Source organism: Bos indicus x Bos taurus, chromosome 3 (genome assembly GCF_003369695.1).
Source record: "Bos indicus x Bos taurus breed Angus x Brahman F1 hybrid chromosome 3, Bos_hybrid_MaternalHap_v2.0, whole genome shotgun sequence".
NCBI lineage: Eukaryota > Metazoa > Chordata > Mammalia > Artiodactyla > Bovidae > Bos > Bos indicus x Bos taurus.
This window is the reverse complement of record NC_040078.1, coordinates 103,152,520-103,172,365: the sequence shown is the minus strand read 5'-3', so window position 1 is coordinate 103,172,365 and position 19,846 is coordinate 103,152,520. Positions and strand designations below refer to the sequence as shown.

Genomic DNA, 19,846 nt, shown 5'->3' with positions numbered 1-19,846 from the left:
AACTCTCTCATCCATACATGACCACTGGAAAAACCATAGCCTTGACTAGACAGACCTTTGTCGGCAAAGTAATGTCTCTGCTTTTGAATATGCTATCTAGGTTGGTCATAACTTTCCTTCCAAGAAGTAAGCGTCTTTTAATTTCATGGCTGTAGTCACCATCTGCAGTGATTTTGGAGCCCCCAAAAATAAAGTCTGACACTGTTTCCACTGTTTCCCCATCTATCTGCCATGAAGTGGTGGGACCAGATGCCATGATCTTAGTTTTCTGAATGTTGAGCTTTATGCCAACTTTTTTACTCTCCTCTTTCACTTCCATCAAGAGGCTTTTTAGTTCCTCTTCACTTTCTGCCATAAGGTGGTGTAATCTGCATATCTGAGATTATTGATATTTTTCCTGGCAATCTTGATTCCAGCTTGTGTTCTTCCAGCCCAACGTTTCTCATGATGTACTCTGCATAGAAGTTAAATAAGCAGGGTGACAATATACAGCCTTTGACGTACTCCTTTTCCTATTTGGAACCAGTCTGTTGTTCCATGTCCAGTTCAAACTGTTGCTTCCTGACCTGCATATAGGTTTCTCAAGAGGCAGGTCAAGTGGTCTGGTATTCCCATCTCTTTCAGAATTTTCCACAGTTTATTGTGATCCACACAGTCAAAGGCTTTGGCATAGTCAATAAAGCAGAAATAGATGTTTCTCTGGAACTCTCTTGCTTTTTCGATGATCCAGCAGATGTTGGCAATTTGATCTCTGGTTCCTCTGCCTTTTCTAAAACTAGCTTGAACATCTGGAAGTTCATGGTTCACATATTGCTGAAGCCTGGCTTGGAGAATTTTGAGCATTACTTTACTAGCATGTGAGATGAGTGGAATTGTGCAGTAGTTTGAGCATTCTTTGCATTGCCTTTCTTTGGGATTGGAATGAAAACTGACCTTTTCCAGTCCTGTGGCCACTGCTGAGTTTTCCAAATTTGCTGGCATATTGAATGCAGCACTTTCACAGCATCATCTTTCAGGATTTGAAATACCTCAACTGGAATTCCATCACCTCCACTAGCTTTGTTCATAGTGATGCTTCCTAAGGCCCACTTGACTTCACATTCCAGGATGTCTGGCTCTAGGTGAATGATCACACCATCATGATTATCTGGGTCATGAAGCTCTTTTTTGTACAGTTCTTCTGTGTATTCTTGCCACCTCTTCTTAATATTTTCTGTTTCTCTTAGGTCTATACCATTTCTGTCCTTTATCGAGCCCATCTTTGCATGAAACGTTCCCTTGGTATCTCTAATTTTCTTGAAGAGATCTCTGGTCTTTCCCATTCTGTTATTTTCCTCTATTTCTTTGCATTGATTGCTGAGGAAGGCTTTCTTATCTCTCCTTGCTATTCTTTGGAACTCTGCATTCACATGCTTACATCTTTCCTTTTCTCCTTTGCTTTTCACTTTTCTTCTTTTCACATCTATTTGTAAGGCCTCCTCAGACAGCCATTTTGCTTTTTTGCATTTCTTTTCCATGGGGATGGTCTTGATCCCTGTCTCCTGTACAATGTCACGAACCTCCATCCATAGTTCATCAGGCACTCTGTTTATCAGATCTAGTCACTTAAATGTATTTCTTACTTCCACTGTATAATCATAAGGGATTTGATTTATGTCATATCTGAATGGTCTAGTGGTTTCCCCCACTTTCTTCAATTTAAGTCTGAATTTGGCAATAAGGAGTTCATGATCTGAGCCACAGTCAGCTCCCAGTCTTGTTTTATGTCATTACGATTGTTTAAATACCAATCATTTTACAGTAGGTATACTATAAAATACTTTACTTTGTAGTACAGCTTTTGTTTTTTTCCTGAGTTAATTATCACCTTATATCTTTCTCTGTGCCTTGTTTTCCTTCTTTATCCTTATTTCTTCTTGATGTTTTGCCATCTTATCCACCTTATAATTTCCCCACTCTAATCTAGATCTGTCATACACCTGTCCCCTGTCTCTTTAGAGCTTCTAGTTTGGGTCCACTATTTCCTGGATCCCATGTTTTCCTGTCTTAGCTTGTGCCTTCTTCTGCTGTATACCACTTTCTGGTAGGAAAGGGGCCATGGGAGATGGACTTGTGTCTGCTTGCATCTTGCAGTTGCCTTTAATTTGGCTGGTGTGGGATTATTCCTGAGAATACTGCAGGCACTGCTTTTTTGCCTCACAGCCCCATGTGCTGCCATTGAGAATCAGTGCCATGCTAGTTCTCATTCTCCTCTCTAGAAGCTTCCTTCTCCCAGCATCTGAAGTTCTGTGGTGATTTGCTTTGGTGTGGGCCTGTTTTCATTCCTGGATTAGGGAATTTGGAAGGATTCAGATTCTACAATTATGGGAAATTTTATTTTACAACTTCCCTCTTATTTTCTTTGTTCTAACTCTGGAATTTCTATTACTCAGATTTGAACCTTTTTTGATTTAGCTCTAATTAGAAGAAAGATTTCTTTGATTTTTTTTTTCTAACCATGTCACTGAATATTTATTTTAATTTTAATTTTTTATTTTATCACCTGAGAGTTCTGTATTCTTTAATTGCTCTTCTTTCATATCATTTACTTATTCTATAGATGATATATTTAATTATATCTTTCAGGAAATGATTTATAGTTTTGGTTTTTAAAAAGTTTTCTTCTCTTCTCTTCATTCTGTTTTCTCAGCCCCTCCCTGTGTATTTCAGCCTCCTTTGTTCGTGCTGAGCCACGTGGAAGTTGATAATGTGGACTCTGGGGCCATGCTGCTGGGTTTGACACCTGGCTCTGCTTCATACTTGCTGTTTTTCTATACTTTGTAATCTGCATATAGAAGTAATAATAGTATCTACCAAAGAGGGTTCCTGTCAGCATTAAGTGAGGTACTATATATACAAAACCCTTAGAACATTGCCTGCCATATGGCAAGAATATACCCAGCAAAAGGATTCTTTTGCTGGATGAGGTGGTTTTTCTTAATGTCTGCTGAACCCTGGTGGTACATATTTGAGAGGTTCTCAAATGCTAGGGGACGAGGCGGGCAGGCCCCCTTAGCCGTTAGACTTTCCTCTGTGTTGAAGGCAGCTTATTGACTCTCCTTCTGTCCATTCCAGTTTAGAAACCATACTTTTAGGAAGCTAGAGATATCTGAGAACTATATATTCTCAAGCAGAAAAAAAAAATTTTTTTTTGCATCATTTCCTTTCTTACAGCTTTATGAAAATGACTTTCTAGTGCAAAAAGAGTGAATTTTATTTTTGTAAATTAATTTCAATGACCAAAAATTTGAGCAAACAGGTCACATTTTCTGAATACCACAGTGTTTTACCCTGATCTATATTTGACAATCTACACCATATTGAATGGGTTAATGTATAGTATGCAGGTTACAGTCTATAAGGTTGCAATGAGTCAGAGACACAACTGAAGCAACTTAGCACACATAATAATTAATAAGTAATTAACCAGAGATTTTGGATTATACATGGGACGTATTGAGAGTTTTGGGAAAAGAGAACACAGTCTGACAGCAGTTCACACTGGTAAGGCCAATAGTAAGTTACTGATGCAAGTACTTTAAAGGATTTGAAAACTATGTACCTTCCTTCTTTCCTGCTCCTCTGTCTTTTTCTTTTTTTGCATAGAAAATGGAATTGATTCACTTAATTTGAGAGATATACTTCAAAGAACTCATTTACATCACTTCCTCTGCCATTACAGCCCTTAAATAAAGTGTAAGCAGGGTGTAGGAAGTATTACCCCTCATATTGGTTTAAAATACAATTCCATACATTGAAAGACAGGCAGGAACCAGCAGTTCCCAATACCGAGTCCAGGGTGTTCTTGTTTTGCATGATTTTAACATGCATAGGGGACTTCCCTTGTGGCTCAGTGGTAAAGAATCTGCCTGCCAATGCAGGAGACATAGGTTCAATCCCAGGGTTGAGAAGATCTAGAGATGGAAATGGCAACCTACTCCAGTATTCTTGTCTGGAAAATCCCATGGACAGAGGAGCCAGGGAGGCTAAAGCCATGGGATCACAAGAGGCGGATACAACGTAGCGACTAAGCAACTACAAACATGCATGGACTTCAGCTCTCAAGGTGAAATTGAATAATAGTAGTTTCTCAACAACACTGTTCACCAAATAACTGAGTAAATACAGCTTACTACCAGCTCTTCAGGCCATAAATCACTACATAAATAGCAGATGCATAATGATTAGTGAACGGTTATCACTTCTTTCAAAGACTGTCGGTCACTGCACATGTTATTCAGTTCACATATATGTGGCAAAGAGTGCAGTTGTGTTGTTTCCTCATTTCCTAGTGATAAAGCCATATTGTGTTTTACAAAAGTAAGTAGTTGAAAGAGAAAATTAAAAAAAAAATAAAGAAGATATTGTTTAAAAAGAGTGAACTTTCCAAAGTCAACTTTCATTTGAAAAGACCCTGATGCTGGAAAGTTTGAAGGCAGGAGGAGAAGGGAATGGCAGAGCATGAGGTGGTTGGATGGCATCACTGACTCAATGAACATGAGCTTGAGTGAACTCCGGGAGTTGGTGATGGACAGGGAGGCCAGGCGTGCTGCAGTCCATGGGGTCACAAAGAATCGGACACGACTGAGTGACTGAACTGAACTGAACTTTCCAAAGCTACTAAAATAGCTTCAGAATTCAGAGAATGCAAGCAAACCAATAGCTAAAAATGTCCAACACATATTTCTTTAAAAATATATAGTTTCAGCTTACTTGCACCCTGAAAGGTGACCTATAGGTTGCCTAGCAACTCCAGACTAACTCTGGCTTGTCTAAATCCATGAAGTAAGTAAATGTTAATCACTCAGTTGTATCCGACCATCTGTGATCCCATGGACTGTAGCCCATCAGGCTCCTCTGTCCATGGAATTCTCCAGGCAAGAATTCTGGAGTGGATTGCCATTCCCTTCTCCAGGAGATCTTCCAGACCCAGGGATCGAACCCAGGTCTCCTACATTGCAGGCAGATTCTTTACCATCTGAGCTACAGGGAAGAACAAGAAGAAATCCGTGAACTCCTTTGCAATTCAGTGCCTGAACCATACCTTCTCCAATGAGGTCTGAATCCCTCCCAGGTCTATTCTTCCTTGGCTACTATCCCTCGGCCCTTGGGTACCACGCTGAGTTACTTATATGTTATTTTATTGTGGTTAACACTCCTTTACATCAAGTTTCCCTTGTGTAATCTTTTGGACCTAAAGAGGTATCTCTTTTTTTGGACCTAGAAAGCTACAATCTCTCTAAACCTTTCAAAATAAGTATCATTATCTCCATTTTACTGAAGAGAAAATCTGAAGCTCGAATTACAAATGCTCATTGTGATTAGGAACCACAGCCAAAGTCTCAAAAATGGTAAACGAAGGAGCTGGGTTTCCAAGCCTGTTTTGTCTGTTTCATCTTTGGCCAATGTATTGGCCAAAAATATGGCCAATACAAAATATTGGCCTACCAAAATATTCAGCCACTGAGCATCCATGCATCCCATATGTTCCATCCCATACTGAGCTTCATCTCTTCTCCCTGTAACTTCTCTCGGAAATCCTGTTTCCTAAAATTAAACCACACCCCAAATCTCTTCATTGAATTTGCCTTCTATCTCTTTACCAAAAATCTGAAACTTCCCTAGGGACAACACTCTCAGATGGGCTTATTCATAAACTCTTTCAAGAGTTTTCACTCTCAATTCTAAATTTTCCGCAACCCAGTCTCTTCTTGTTCTCTTCAACTTCTAATCCTACCATGCTGTTGTCTGGCCTAATCAAACCCTTTTGTCTTCCCATTTTTTCCTATCATCCCACTAGTATCTTGATGTAGCCTGGATAGCATCATCAACTCCTATCCTTCCTTTGCGTTTGTGATTTGGGGGACTTGGTGCATCCTTCCAGTCTTTGTACATGACTCCTGCTCACTTGCTCTCCCAGTGCCCCAGGATCTCTCCTCAAACCCTGTTCCTTACTACTTTTCAAAACATGGTCAACAAACATCCTATAATATGCTGTGGAGTGGGAAGGTCAAACATTATTCTTCCTCTACAAGTTATATTCATTCTGTCATCAACACCACAATCACCAGTACTTTCTTACTGAGTCCAAAGCAGCTTCACTGATATTCAGTTAGATTGAATCTGTATCACCTTCATGGGAACCATCACTTTTTTTATTGAGGACTGTTAATTAATGTCGATTCAACAATTCTGATGCTAAAAAGGCCTAATATTTGTCAGAAGGGAGCCTAATGGCTTTAAATTTCCTGTGGGTTCAAAGTAAGAATTTGACAATATTTCGCCATGGCACCGTTTCCTTGAATAACCTGTCCTTCGTTCCACTAGGTGATCTAGACTTTCAAATTCAAAGCTAAATTTGGAATGGGAAAGACTGGGATGGCTCTATGAACTGTGGGATGTCAGGATGATGACAAGGATAAAATAAATGCCAGGAACTCCTGCCTCCTTTTTGTTTGTTCTCTAGTTAGTAGAAAGAGTGAAACCAAAACTTGCAGGTGATTCTTTAAAGGTGAAAGCTTACTTCTCTGACTCAGGCCTCACTGCGGTGTTACCTGCCTTTCTTGGTATGATAGATGCTGTGTGGCCAGTACAATTCCTAAGATTCTGTGGAGCAGTTTTTCTGTGCCTCCTAGAGGGTGCTGGGGACTCTCAGGGGCCACAGCCATGGGTAAAAGGCTCTGGCACTGGTAAGAGGAACCAGCACCCTTTATGATATCCATCTCTTTCCATACCTGTTGATATCCTCTTGAATAAAGTACTCTACTAACACCATCATTACTCAATTCAGATATAGACAAATATTTATTTTGAAAGCTCTACCCTGGGAGAATATCAATGGAGGTATCCTTGAGGAGCAGTGGTTGTTTGCAATCAGGGCCTCTCTTTTGGTATCTTGAAGGGATATTATTTTTCTATAGTTTCGCTGATAAGCTTCTTGGTGACAGATCCTACTTACCGAACTCACTAAATCCACGTAAGGATGAAGTATACACAAATACCAACCTTTTCAATTGTATTGCGAGCTATCCCTTTCCAGAGAGCAGAATGGCTACTGTCTGTAAGTGGAAATGGTCTCAGTTGTTTGCTTGGTAACTGAGGTGTTAGGAAAAAGAAGTCAACTATAACAAGAAGAAGGACAATGTTTATGTAAAGCAAGCAGTGTATCAAGCACTGTTTTGAGAATGTTACCTACACTGACTTCTCACAACAATCCTACAAAGTGATGGCTTGCTGCAAAGTATGAGCTCTGACCCACTACAATTTCTTTTGGGTGACATTTTACCTGTATCACTGAGAGACTCCCTCAAAGTATCTCTTCACCATAGCAGGGGCACATCATGGAAATACTGGATGGACAATCACCAACCCTTGAATCCCATTCTAAAGGTCACCTTTCCTTTACCCTGAAACTGTTTCTTTAGATCTGTTGATGCTCTTTATTGAGATAAAATAAAGTTCACTAATCTGGGTCCTATGACCCATCTTGTCCCATCTACCTAGAGTTGATTTAATAGGTCCAATCCTCATGAATTCAGTTACTCAACATTTGCTTTGAGTAAATGCTTTGATTTGTCAGGCTCTTTGATGGGCCCTGGGGAAACAGGAAAAAATTAGACATGGATCTTTCCTCGGCAAGATGTCCATAGTTTAGTCTCTTGATGTTTGAAGAGAGCCCACTGGAGTCATCACGTCCCACCCAGGTACCTACTTTCCATATCATCTCCCCTAACAGTCAGTGATTCTTGCCTATCTATAGGGTTATGGTAGGGAATGGGGTGGAAGGACCACAGAACCTATGGTTTCAGGTCTGGTCGTAGCCTTCTGTGTTCCAGTGACCTCATTCAGTGGTCCTGCCCCAGCCTGTTAGCTTGAGGAAAGCTCTCTTTACATCTTTGTTTCTGAGGCTATAGATAATGGGGTTGAGAAAGGCAGAGATGACGTTGTAGAACAGGGCAAGTTTCTTGTCCCACTCTGGGGAGGCATTTGCCCCAGGGTTCATGTACATAAACATGGCGGGTCCACAGAACATGGTGACCACAGTGATGTGGGAGGCACAGGTGGAGAAGGCCTTGAGCCGACCTTGGGCCGAGCGAATTCTCAATATGGTGGCAAAGATGCGGATGTAAGAAGCCAGAATGAAGGAAAGGGGTACCAGAAGAAGGATGAAACCTAGGATGAAATCTACTTGGTCATTGAGGGATGTATCTGCACAGGCCAGCTTTAGAACAGCAGGAACCTCACAGAAGAAGTGGTTGATCTCATTGGGGCCACAGTAGGGCAGGCGCATAGTGAAGACAGTGTAAACTAGAGAGCAGCTCACCCCCCACAGTCCACAAAAGACCACCATTGCCCCACACAGCCATGGGCTCATGATAACATTGTACCTGAGTGGGTAGCAGATGGCCACATATCTATCACAGGCCATGACAGAGAACAGCCAGCCCTCAGTGATGCCCAACACCAGAAAGATGTACATCTGGGCCACACACCCAACATAAGAGATAGTTTTCTTCTGACAGACCAGATGCACCAACATCTGGGGCACAGTGGTGGTGACATAGCTCATATCCAGCATGGAGAGGACACTGAGGAAAAAATACATGGGTGTATTGAGGCGGGAGTCCAGGTGGATTAAGGTGACAATGAGCCCATTGCCCACAAGAGTAGAGACATAGAGGAAGAGGAAGATGTTGAAGAGGATTGTATTAATTTGGGAATCCTTGGAGAAGCCCAGAAGGATGAACTCAGACACGGAGCTCTGGTTCTCCCAGAGGAAATCCTGCATTCTCCTACAGCTGCAGAAAGAGAAATGAACCAACTATTGTCCCAGCTTAGGATGCATATCAATCACCATGATTGTTCAGTTGTTGGCAAGGTCGATGATTTTATTTAGATACTCAGATCAGATCAGATCAGTCGCTCAGTCGTATCTGACTCTTTGAGACCCCATGAATCGCAGCACGCCAGGCCTCCCTGTCCATCACCAACTCCCGGAGTTCACTGAGACTCACGTCCATCGAGTCAGTGATGCCATCCAGCCATCTCATCCTCTGTCGTCCCCTTCTCACTCGGGACTAATATCAGGTCATTGACTGAGGTCTGTCTAGGATGAGGTTAAATTAGGGAAGGGCAGGGAAAACTTTATGAGATTTTCATTCTCTCAAGTGTGAATCTTTCATCAGAACTTCCAGTTTCTCATTGTGTTTCCTCTCTTAGTCCTAGCAAGGCCATCTGCTCTCTTGTGCTTCAGGAGCCACAACCACATAGCACATTGCTTGAGGTTCTTCTGCCTTAGTCTTCAGTGTAGAGTGTGATGACGAAGATTTGAAGTTTCCTTCTCCCTCCTGTCAAAAAACAAATAACTCAAAACTCTTTCCTTTGGTGCTTTAAACTTCAAATCACTACATATATACAGGCAGGGCAAGTCAGAAATATGGGCAAGATTATATGACTCCAGAATATGAAAATTTTTTTGAAAATTTTATCCAGGTCTGTGTTTCTTGAATCTTTGGTGTCTCTGGAAGCTTCCTCATATCTGATTTTATTTCAGATGGAGTTGCTCACCACTGGGCCTCTTCCTGGCCTTATTCACAACAGAAAAAAAGTCTTCCTGCTTGACCCTCAGACTATAATTGAGGCAGAATAATAGCTGTCTTTTTGGCTTGAAGTCAGCTTTGGCATCTCTGATTCTTTCAGCTTGATGGGAATACCTTCCCAGTGGTAATCTATACTTTGGGGTCTCTTTCTCTCCTAGAGTCGAGACTTATGACAGTCAGGGAGCTCCAAAGTTTAGTTTATATCTCAAAAGTTAGAGCTGATTCTTCATTTTTGGCATCATAGGAAGTGGTTCTAGTGGAGGAACATGGGATTTGGAATCAGAAGATTGACATTCAAGTCTTGGTACTTCAACTGTGGCCAGTTCAAGTAATTTAGTCTCCTTTAACCTCATTTCCTTCTCTGTAAAATCTACATAATATCTACCAGAAACAGGAACAGAACCTGTGAGAAGTAATATATGATATGCATGGCACACACAGCACTGTAGCTAGCACAAAGTGGAAGCTCAGTGATGTTCATTCCAGTCAAATTATCTTCCTGGTGTTGTATATCAAATGGTAAACAAAACTGAAAGAGACCAGAACAAACATGGTATACTCCTAATCCTGAAGAAGCTCACAGTGTTTTGGGGGAAATAGAAGAATAAAGACACAAATCACATTCCAATGTATTTATCCCTCTGATGGAAATATGGGCTGGCAGCCAATGCTGTGTTAAGCACTAGGGATACAGAAATAAAAAATTTCTACCCTCAAAGAACACACATAGGAAGGAGACAGATAAACAATGAATGGTACTCAAGTGGTAAGTGCTATGACAAGAGTAAGTATAGAGGGTCATGGGGACCCATTAAAGAAGCACCTGAACTAGCCTTTGAAAGCTAAACTTCTCCAAAAACAGGGCCCATGATGTGAATCTTAAAAGATGAATAGGAATTAGCTAAGCAAAGAAGAGTAGGAAGTTGGAAAACTAGGAAGAGTTTTGCAAGCAAATGGAGTAGTAGTTACAAAGGATCAAACGAGAGAGAGTTTTGTACAACCAGGGGACACGTGTGATAAGGTCTGAGGGCAGGCTGGTTTGCAAACAATAGGAAGAAAAAGGTATTGGGTACCTTGGTAATGAGCATAGACTCGATCATTTAGGCCATGGCAAGCATCAGGTGAGTCTTAAGCAGAGAAATAATTCATTAAGGCTTCAGTTCAGTTCAGTTGCTCAGTCACGTCTGACTCTTTGCAACCCCATGAATCACAGCACGCCAGGGCTCCCTGTCCATCACCAACTCCTGGAGTTCACTCAAACACATGTCCATCGAGTCGGTGATGCCATCCAGCCATCTCATCCTCTGTCATCCCCTTCTTCTCCTGCCCCCAATCCCTCCAAGCATCAGGGTATTTTCCAATGAGTCAACTCTTCACATGAGGTGGCCAAAGTATTGGAGTTTCAGCTTTAGCATCAGTCCTTCCAAAGAACACCCAGAACTGATCTTTAAAATGGACTAGTTGGATCTCCTTGCAGTCCAAGGGACTCCACTCTCCTCTTTCACTTTCATCAAGAGGCTTTTTAGTTCCTCTTCACTTTCTACCACAAGGGTGATGTCACTTGCATATCTGAGGTTATTGATATTTCTCCTGGCAGTCTTGATTTCAGCTTGTGCTTCTTCCAGCCCAGCGTTTCTCATGCTGTACTCTGCATATAAGTTAAATAAGCAGGGTAACAATATACAGCCTTGACGTACTCCTTTTCCTATTTGGAACCAGTCTGTTGTTCCGTGTCTAGTTCTAACTGTTGTTTCCTGACCTGCATACAGTTTTCTCAAGAGGCAGGTCAGGTGGTCTGGTATTCCCATCTCTTTCAGAATTTCCCACAGTTTATTGTGATCCACACAGTCAAAGGCTTTGGCATAGTCAATAAAGCAGACCTAGATGTTTTTCTGGAGCTCTCTTGCTTTTTTGATGATCCCGTGGATGTTGGCAATTTGATCTCTGGTTCCTCCGCCTTTTCTGAAACCAGCTTGAACATTTGGAAGTTCATGGTTCATGTATTGCTGAAGCCTGGCTGGAGAATTTTGAGCATTACTTTACTAGCATGTGAGATGAGTGGAATTGTGCAGTAGTTTGAGCATTCTTTGGCATTGCCTTTCTTTGGGATTGGAATGAAAACTGACCTTTTCCAGTCCTGTGGCCACTGCTGAGTTTTCCAAATTTGTTGGCATGTTGAGTGTAGCACTTTCACAGCATCATCTTTCAGGATTTGAAATACCTCAACTGGAATTCCATCACCTCCACTAGCTTTGTTCATAGTGATGCTTCCTAAGGCCCACTTGACTTCACATTCCAGGATGTCTGGCTCTAGGTGAGTGATCACACCATCATGACTATCTATCTGGGTCATGAAGCTCTTTTTTGTACAGTTCTTCTGTGTATTCTTGCCACCTCTTCTTAATATCTTCTGCTTCTGTTAGGTCCATATCATTTCTGTCCTTTATCGAGCCCATCTTTGCATGAAATGTTCTCTTGGTATCTCTAATTTTCTTGAAGAGATCTCCAGTCTTTCCCATTTTGTTGTTTTACTCTATTTCTTTGCATTGATCACTGAGGAAGGCTTTCTTATCTCTTCTTGATATTCTTTGGAACTCTGCATTCAGATGTTTATATCTTTCTTTTTCTCCTTTGCTTTTTGCTTCTCTTCTTTTCACAGCTATTTGTAAGGCCTCCCCAGACAGCCGTTTTGCTTTTTTGCATTTCTTTTCCATGGGGATGGTCTTGATCCCTGTTTCCTGTACAATGTACTCCTGTCTCCTGTACCCTGTCTCCACAGTTCATCAGGCACTCTATCTATCAGATCTAGTCCCTTAAATCTATTTCTCACTTCCACTGTATAATCATAAGGGATTTGATTTAGGTCATACCTGAATGGTCTAGTGGTTTCCCCTACTTTCTTCGATTTCAGTCTGAATTTGGCAATAAGGAGTTCATGATCTGAGCCACAGTCAGCTCCTGGTCTTTTTTTGCTGACTGTATAGAGCTTCTCCATCTTTGGCTGCAAAGAATATAATCAATCTGATTTTGGTGTTGACCATCTGGTGATGTCCATGTGTAGAGTCTTCTCTTGTGTCGGAAGAGGGTGTTTGCTATGACCAGTGTGTTTTCTGAGCAAAACTCTGTTAGCTTTTGCTTTGCCTCATCCTGTATTCCAAGGCCAAATTTGCTTGTTACCCCAGGTGTTTCCTGACTTCCTACTTAGATTTTAGAAATATCACTATTTGGGTGGAAGTTAGGAAAAGACATTGGAGAAAGACCAGCTGAGAGGTATGAAGGAAAGACAGGAGAACGGTAACATTCCAGACAACAAAGAAGAGAAGAGAGATTAGAGAGAGAGGTGGACAAGACTTGGTAACCGAGCGGTACAGAAGATGAGCAAGAGGGAGGAAACAAGCATGAGTTTGAGGTTTCAGACCTGGGAAGCTAAGTTGACAGTAACACCATTACAGGACAGGTGGAGGTGAAAGAAAGAGTGATGGGGTGGGGAGAAAATGGTCAGAAAGTCATTATTAATTCTATTGTAGACATGCAGAGTTTGAAACATCGAGTGTCCTGGAGGATCTGATCATCAAAGAGTTAGACAGATTGCCTTGCAGCTCAGGAAAGAGATCTAAGCAGAAAATCAAACTTTAGAAGGTAATTAAGGCACAGAATGGATGAGAACTCTCAGGGGTACCTCAGAGAGAGTACAGAGGCTCCAAAGACGCAACCTGGGAGGAGGAACACTGGAGAGATCAGCAGGAGAAGAGATGGGCTTGAACAAGAGCATCCAGGGAGGCAGGAGAGCTTGACAGTGTAAGCTCAGGGAACTACCATCTCCAAGAGCGTATATGATGCTAAATGCTATAGAGAGAGCAAGAGGAATTAAAACTTTTCAAAAAATGCAATAATGCTAGACTTATTAGTTGCTTGGATGTGGGAAATTTCTGTGGAGTGATGAAGGCAGAAATCAGTGGGTTATGAGGAGCGAACTTGGCTATAAAGAGAAGGACTGAGATGAGGAGATATCTAAGATTGGGACATAAGGTGAGGGGAGTGCTTTGTTTCCTTTGTCATTTTCTTAAGGTAAAAGTTCAGAATGTGTATTACACTGGAGGAAGTCCGAAAGAAGGGAAAGAGGTGCTAGTGCATGGTCTCTGAGGAAGCAGACAGCAACAAAACTAAGAACACAAGTCTTGAGAGGCAGTTTCAATAGAGCATAAACAAAGGGGAAGATGTATGAATGAGGAGGATACAGATCATTTAACTGTGTGTGTGTGTATGCACTCAGTCATGTCTGACATCTAACTGTAAGCACCAGAAAATTCAAGATACATTCCCATGGACCAGTCTCACAGGTTCTTTCTTCACATCTTGTGTAGATGGTGAGGAAGAAGATCTGATCATGTCAGTGCAAATCAGATTTCAAGTCTCAACTGGATAGAACAAGAAGCGTACGCCAACAACAACAAAAAATGCTGTAGCACCAATGTAAAATTCCCTGCCCCTCTGCTCACAAAGCCAGCCATACCTAGCCAGCTCAGCTGAGAAATAACTGAAGACTGAAAGGGATCAATGCAAGGATGTTCCTAAAACATCATTGTAAAGTGACAAAACTGAGAAAAGATGCTGTGAGATCACAGGAGGTATCATGGAATTGTGTCTGTAGAAGCCAGACCACCTTCTGGGGCCACGTTTTAAGGGGACGATAGGTAAGTTGAAAGAGGTTATAGAGAAACATCTGGAAACAACATGATGTGAGGAAGAGTTGAGGCAAGTGGGGGTGTTTGCCACATGGAATGAAAGGGTAGGAGAATTCTGGAAGCTGAGGGCCTACTCTCTGAAAGGCTTTCATGTGGAAGATGGATGAGACTTGTTCCAGGTCCTAAAAAGTGCACTTGCGAATTCTACTAGGGAGGTAAATTCCAGCAAAATATAACTAACTTACATTAGTGAGGGCAGATCACGGATAGGATCAACTGACCTGGGAGATAGTGAACTTGCTGACCCCATAAGAGGATCAAGCAAAGTGTCATTGGGACTAGTGCGGCTGGTCAGGTGGGAAGGTCTCTGGTTCACTCTCTCTAGGTCATCCTTCTGTGCGCTTCTTCTTTCAGCTTCATCTGGACCTGATGCCTGGACCACTGTAGTAGTCTCTCAGTAAGCATCCCACTCATAGTCTTATGGTGAAAAACTGAGGAATGTGCAGTGGGATAGAAGGACCAGGAGCAAGTGAATGGGGAGCTCAAGCCCACTATGAGCCTTCTTCCCATCCATCCCAAGGCCTGGCCTAAGGCTGTACCAGAAAAGAGTGCTAGGATACCAATATCCTGTTTAGAAGCAGTTACATCTCTCCCCTTCCTAAATAAGAACTTCACAGCTCTTCCTACTTCTAATGTCCCCTTCCAGGTTCTAACTTCTATTAACTTGTCATCAATACCTTGATCTATCCTTACCAGTGTCTTGACTTCTATCCTCAGTGGGCTTCAGAGGAGAGTCAAATGCCTCAGCTCCATACAACAGCCTTCACTTTCTTCTACTTTTCTCTCCCTCAGCTGAGGAGCTCACTCGGAAAACTGGAACCTATTATACAGAGAGAAGTAAGCCAGAAAGAAAAACACCAATACAGTATACTAACACATATATATGGAATTTAGAAAGATGGTAACAATAACCCTGTGTACGAGACAGCAAAAGAGACACCAATGTATAGATCAGTCTTATGGACTCTGTGGGAGAGGGAGAGGGTGGGGAGATTTGGGAGAATAGCATTGAAACATGTATAATATCATGTATGAAACAAGTCGCCAGTCCAGGTTCGATGCACAGTACTGGATGCTTGGGGCTGGTGCACTGGGACGACCCAGAGGGAGGGTAGGGGAGGGAGGAGGGAGGAGGGTTCAGGATGGGGAACGCGGGTATACCTGTGGCGGATTCATTTCGATATTTGGCAAAACTAATACAATATTGTAAAGTTTAAAAATAAGATAAAATTTAAATCTCTGAATATTCAAAAAAAAAAAAAAAAGGAAGGAAAGAAAATGACCAAGAGTCGGATAGACCACTGTACACAGAGAAGTCAGCGAACAGAGGAGGACAGAGTTCAGGGAACAGGCCTGGGTGGCCTGATAAGGATGGAAAGGAGGTGGAAGCAGGCAGGCACACAGTCAGACATATGGGGAACACAGGGCTGCCCAGGAGTGGGTGAGCATGGTTCAGTTCCCTGCCTCAGGCCCTTCTCCTGACCTGGTGCTGGGCTCAGGGTGGGATGCACTGGGGGCCTGCTGGGTCCTCCTTTAGTATTCTGCTCCTGATCCTCAGGGAGGACAGATCAGATGTTTTAATGAGCCTTTGTGGCATTCTCCAGGCCCCATAGCAGCCTTCCCAAGCCCCAAGCTCACTTTTCACCCTCCCAGTGTAGCACTCAAGACCAAACACTCAAGAGCCTGATCCTCCCATCCCAATGCCTCCTGTTCCTCTCAGGTGCTCCCTTCTCAGCTTCATAGTCTAAAGGGCCAGAAATATGAATATCAATTAGACCAAGTGCTTGAATTGAGAAATGGCGGGGGGTTGGGAGGCCTGGGCAGGCAAGCCAGGGAGAGTTTCTATGCACCATAAAGAATGGGTTTGGAGGGCAGGAAAGGGCTACACTCTGCACTCATCCCCCATCACCCACTTGATTAACCAGACCTGGGATTCACCCTTGACTCCTCTGTCTACCTCACCATTTCCTAATGAGCTACCTATACCTACCTAGCTAATGAGTCTACCTCATAAAGACCTCTTATCTAATACCAACCTCTCATGTTCAGTAGCTGCTCTTTTATTCAACAGTTCAGCTTCTCATCTGTTCCTGCCTGAGTGAGTGCAGCAGCTGGTATCCTTCTCTTTCAATTTAGTTTCCACATGAGAGCCAGAGTGATCATTCCAGATGTAAATCTAATGTCATGGTTCTTTAATGGATGATGTCATGCCTTTTATCTCTATTACTGCAAAATCTACCGTCTTTAGGCTGTTTTGAAGGGTATGATAGTTCATGTTTTGTTAATTTATGTCTAAGCATTTGACTTTTATGAAGTTAAAAATAGTGTTCATGCATGCTCAGTTGCTCAGTTTTTTCTGACTCTTTGCAGCCCCCATGGACTGTAGCCCACCAGGCCCCTCTGTCCATAGGATTATCTCAGCAAGAATACTGGAGTGGGTTGCCATTTCCTTCTCCAGTGGATCTTGCTGATCCAGGGATCGAACCTGCATCTCCTGCGGTTCCTGCATTAGCAAGCAGATTCTTTACCACTGAACTGCCTGGGAAGTCCATCATAAATAATATTATGTATTTAATTCTAGTTTCCAATTGTTCATTGCTAGTATATAGGAATAAAATTGATTTTTATGTGTTCATCCTGAATCCTGTAACATTACTAAATTAATTAATTATAGGAGTTTTAATGTAGAATCCTTGATTTTTTACATAGACAATTAGGTTATTTGAAAATAGATGAAATTTTACTTCTTCCTTTCCTGTATTCTCTTTCCTAGCCTTGTTATACTGGCTAAAGTTTACCATGCTATTTTGAATAGGATTGTTGAGAGCAAGCATCCTTATTTTGGTACTGATTTTAGGAGGGAAAACATTTAATTGTTCATCATTTTGTGATGTTAGTCGGAGGTTTTTAATATAGATTTTTTTTTTTTTTTTTTTGGTCAGAATAAGGAAATTTCCTTTTATTTCCAGTTCACTGAGGTTTTTTTTTTTTTCCAAATCATCATTGTGGGGAAAGGACATTCAAAGTCATAAACATTTGAAATAGCTTTATGCAAATACATCTGAATGATGTGTTAGTAGTTCTTGTTCTCAAAGGGGCTCAGGGACGAGACGAAAGTTAGAGCCTTTAAGATCTCCATGTGTTTCTGAGGCCAAAGTTGAGTGCTTAGTTGGTGGCACTGAGTTTGGGGAGTAGAAAAAATCTTTCATCCTAGATGAAAGTAGTTAGAAAGCTTCCTGAGAAGAGACCCATACGAGGCCTTGATGAACAAGTAAGGGGACAGTAGGCGAGAGTGAGGAGAGGACACTCCAGGTGGGGTAGCCTATGCAAAGACCTGGGGAGTCAGGACTAGCCCAGAGTAAGGGATCATGTTGGGAGGTGGGGAAATTAGAGGGGCCTGCTGTGGGTTTCTACTGCCCTGAGAGCTCTGAAAAATAAGGTCCAGTCATTTCAGCAGATAATCCTCACATACCCTTCCTTTTTAGTTATTTATTTATTGGCCGTGCCATGCAGCATGTAGGATCTCAATTCCCCAACCAGGAATCAAATCTGCACCCTGTGCTTTAGAAGCATGGAGTCCTAACCCCTGGACTGCCAGGGAAATCTTCTCACATATCCTTTCTAATGGCCCCAGAACAATTTTCTTAATAAGTCCTCAGGAAACACAGTCAGAATGTCTTGCTGACAATTTCATTCTTTTTTTCTCCAGAAAATCAAGGCTCCTCTTTCCCCTGCACTTCTCTTCTTAGAGGCTACAGCCTTCAGGCAGGAAACCCTGGGACCAGAGTAGGTTCTTCCCTTCTCACAATCCATCCATATCACTCTTAGGGCCTATGTTCCCTTAATGCTTGGGGATTGCTAAGAGCTCTCCAGGCTGTCAACTCCCCTAAATTTATCTTCTTGAGAAAGTTGCTAATAAACAAAATGCACTCTTAGCATTTAGTACCCTCTCGTTTTTCTCAACATCCAGATAATCCTTGGTCTACAAATAAAACTTGTTTCTAAGCAACTAAGTGCAATTAGAATATTTTGATAATTGAATCCTATTAGACTTGTAGAGAGTAGCCGATTTACAAGATTTATCTTGTATTGCTTTTTACAAAGCAATTAATATTTATCTGACCCCAGAGTGAGAGAAATTTAAATTTACTTTGATAGCACGAGATTAGTTCCTGGTTAATGTGGCAGCTGATGTGATTCAGTTCAGTTCAGTTCAGTTCAGTTGCTCAGTCGTGTCCAACTCTTTGCCACCCCATGAACTGCAGCACGCCAGGCTTCCCTGTCCATCACCAACTCCCAGTGCTTGCGAAAATTCATGTCCATCAAGTCAGTGATGCCATCTAACCATCTCATTCCCTATCATTCCCTTCTCCACCTGCCCTCAATCTTTCTCAGCATCAGGGTCTTTTCCAATGAGTCCGTTCTTTGCATCAGGTGGCCAAAGTATTGGAGCTTCAGCTTCAGCATCAGTCCTTCCAATGAATATTCAGGACTGATTTTCTTTAGGATTGACTGGTTGGAACTCCTTGCAGTTCAAGGGACTCTCAAGAGTCTTCTCCAACACCACAGTTCAAAATCATCAATTCTTTAGTGCTCAGCTTTCTTTATAGTCCAACTCTCAGATTCATACATGACTACTGGAAAAACCATGGCTTTGACTAGATGGACTATTGTTGGCAACATAATGTCTCTGCTTTTCAATATGCTGTCTGGGTTGATCATAGCTTTACTTCCAAGGAGCAAGCGTCTTTTAATTTCATGGCTGTAGTCACCATCTGCAGTGATTTTGGAGCCCCAAAACATAAAGTCTCTCACTGTTTCCATTGTTTCCCCATCTTTTTCCCATGAAGTGATGGGACTGGATGCCATGATCTTAGTTTTCTGAATGTTGAGCTTTAAGCCAACTTTTTCACTCTCCTCTTTCACTTTCATCAAGAGGCTCTTTAGTTCCTCTTCACTTTCTGCCATAAGGGTGGTGTCATCTGCATATCTGAGGTTATTGATATTTCTCCCAGCAATCTTGGTTCCAGCCTGTACTTCATCCAGTCCAGCATTTCTCATGCTGTACTCTGCATATAAGTTAAATAAGCAGGGTGACAATATACAGCCTTGACTTACTGCTTTCCCAATTTGGAACCAGTCTATTTTTCCATGTTTGGTTCTAACTGTTGATTTTTGACCTGCATACAGATTTCTCAGGAGGCAGTTAAGGTGGTCTGGTGTTTCCATCTCTTTAAGAATTTTCCACAGTTTGTTGTGATCCACACAGTCAAAGGCTTTGGTGTAATCAATAAAGCAGAAAGAAAGAAAGTGAATTCGCTCAGTCATGTCCAACTCTTTGCAACCCCATGGACTGTAGCCTATCAGGCTCCTCTGTCCATGGAATTTTCCAGGGAAGAGTACTGGAGTGGGTTGCCATTTCCTTCTCCAGAGGATCTTCTCAACCCAAGGGTCAAACCTGGG

At 42.0% G+C, this 19,846-nt stretch overlaps 2 protein-coding genes across 16 annotated transcripts in view; one reads left to right on the top strand and one right to left on the bottom strand.

Annotated features, from left to right (window-relative positions):
- The window catches only part of LOC113890028 (olfactory receptor 2D2-like), a 192,972-nt gene that overhangs the window by 84,119 nt on the left and 89,007 nt on the right, over positions 1 to 19,846 (top strand). The window lies entirely within an intron of this gene.
- LOC113890027 (putative olfactory receptor 2B3) lies at positions 7,809 to 8,936 on the bottom strand. Its single transcript, XM_027537557.1, has one exon. It carries the CDS (start codon positions 8,825 to 8,827, stop codon positions 7,880 to 7,882), a length of 948 nt encoding a protein of 315 aa, XP_027393358.1. The 5' UTR covers positions 8,828 to 8,936; the 3' UTR covers positions 7,809 to 7,879.

Excerpts from the sequence above, each read along its gene's own strand:
- LOC113890027 (XM_027537557.1), bottom strand. The coding sequence starts at position 8,827 with ATGCAGGATTTCCTCTGGGAGAACCAGAGCTCCGTGTCTGAGTTCATC.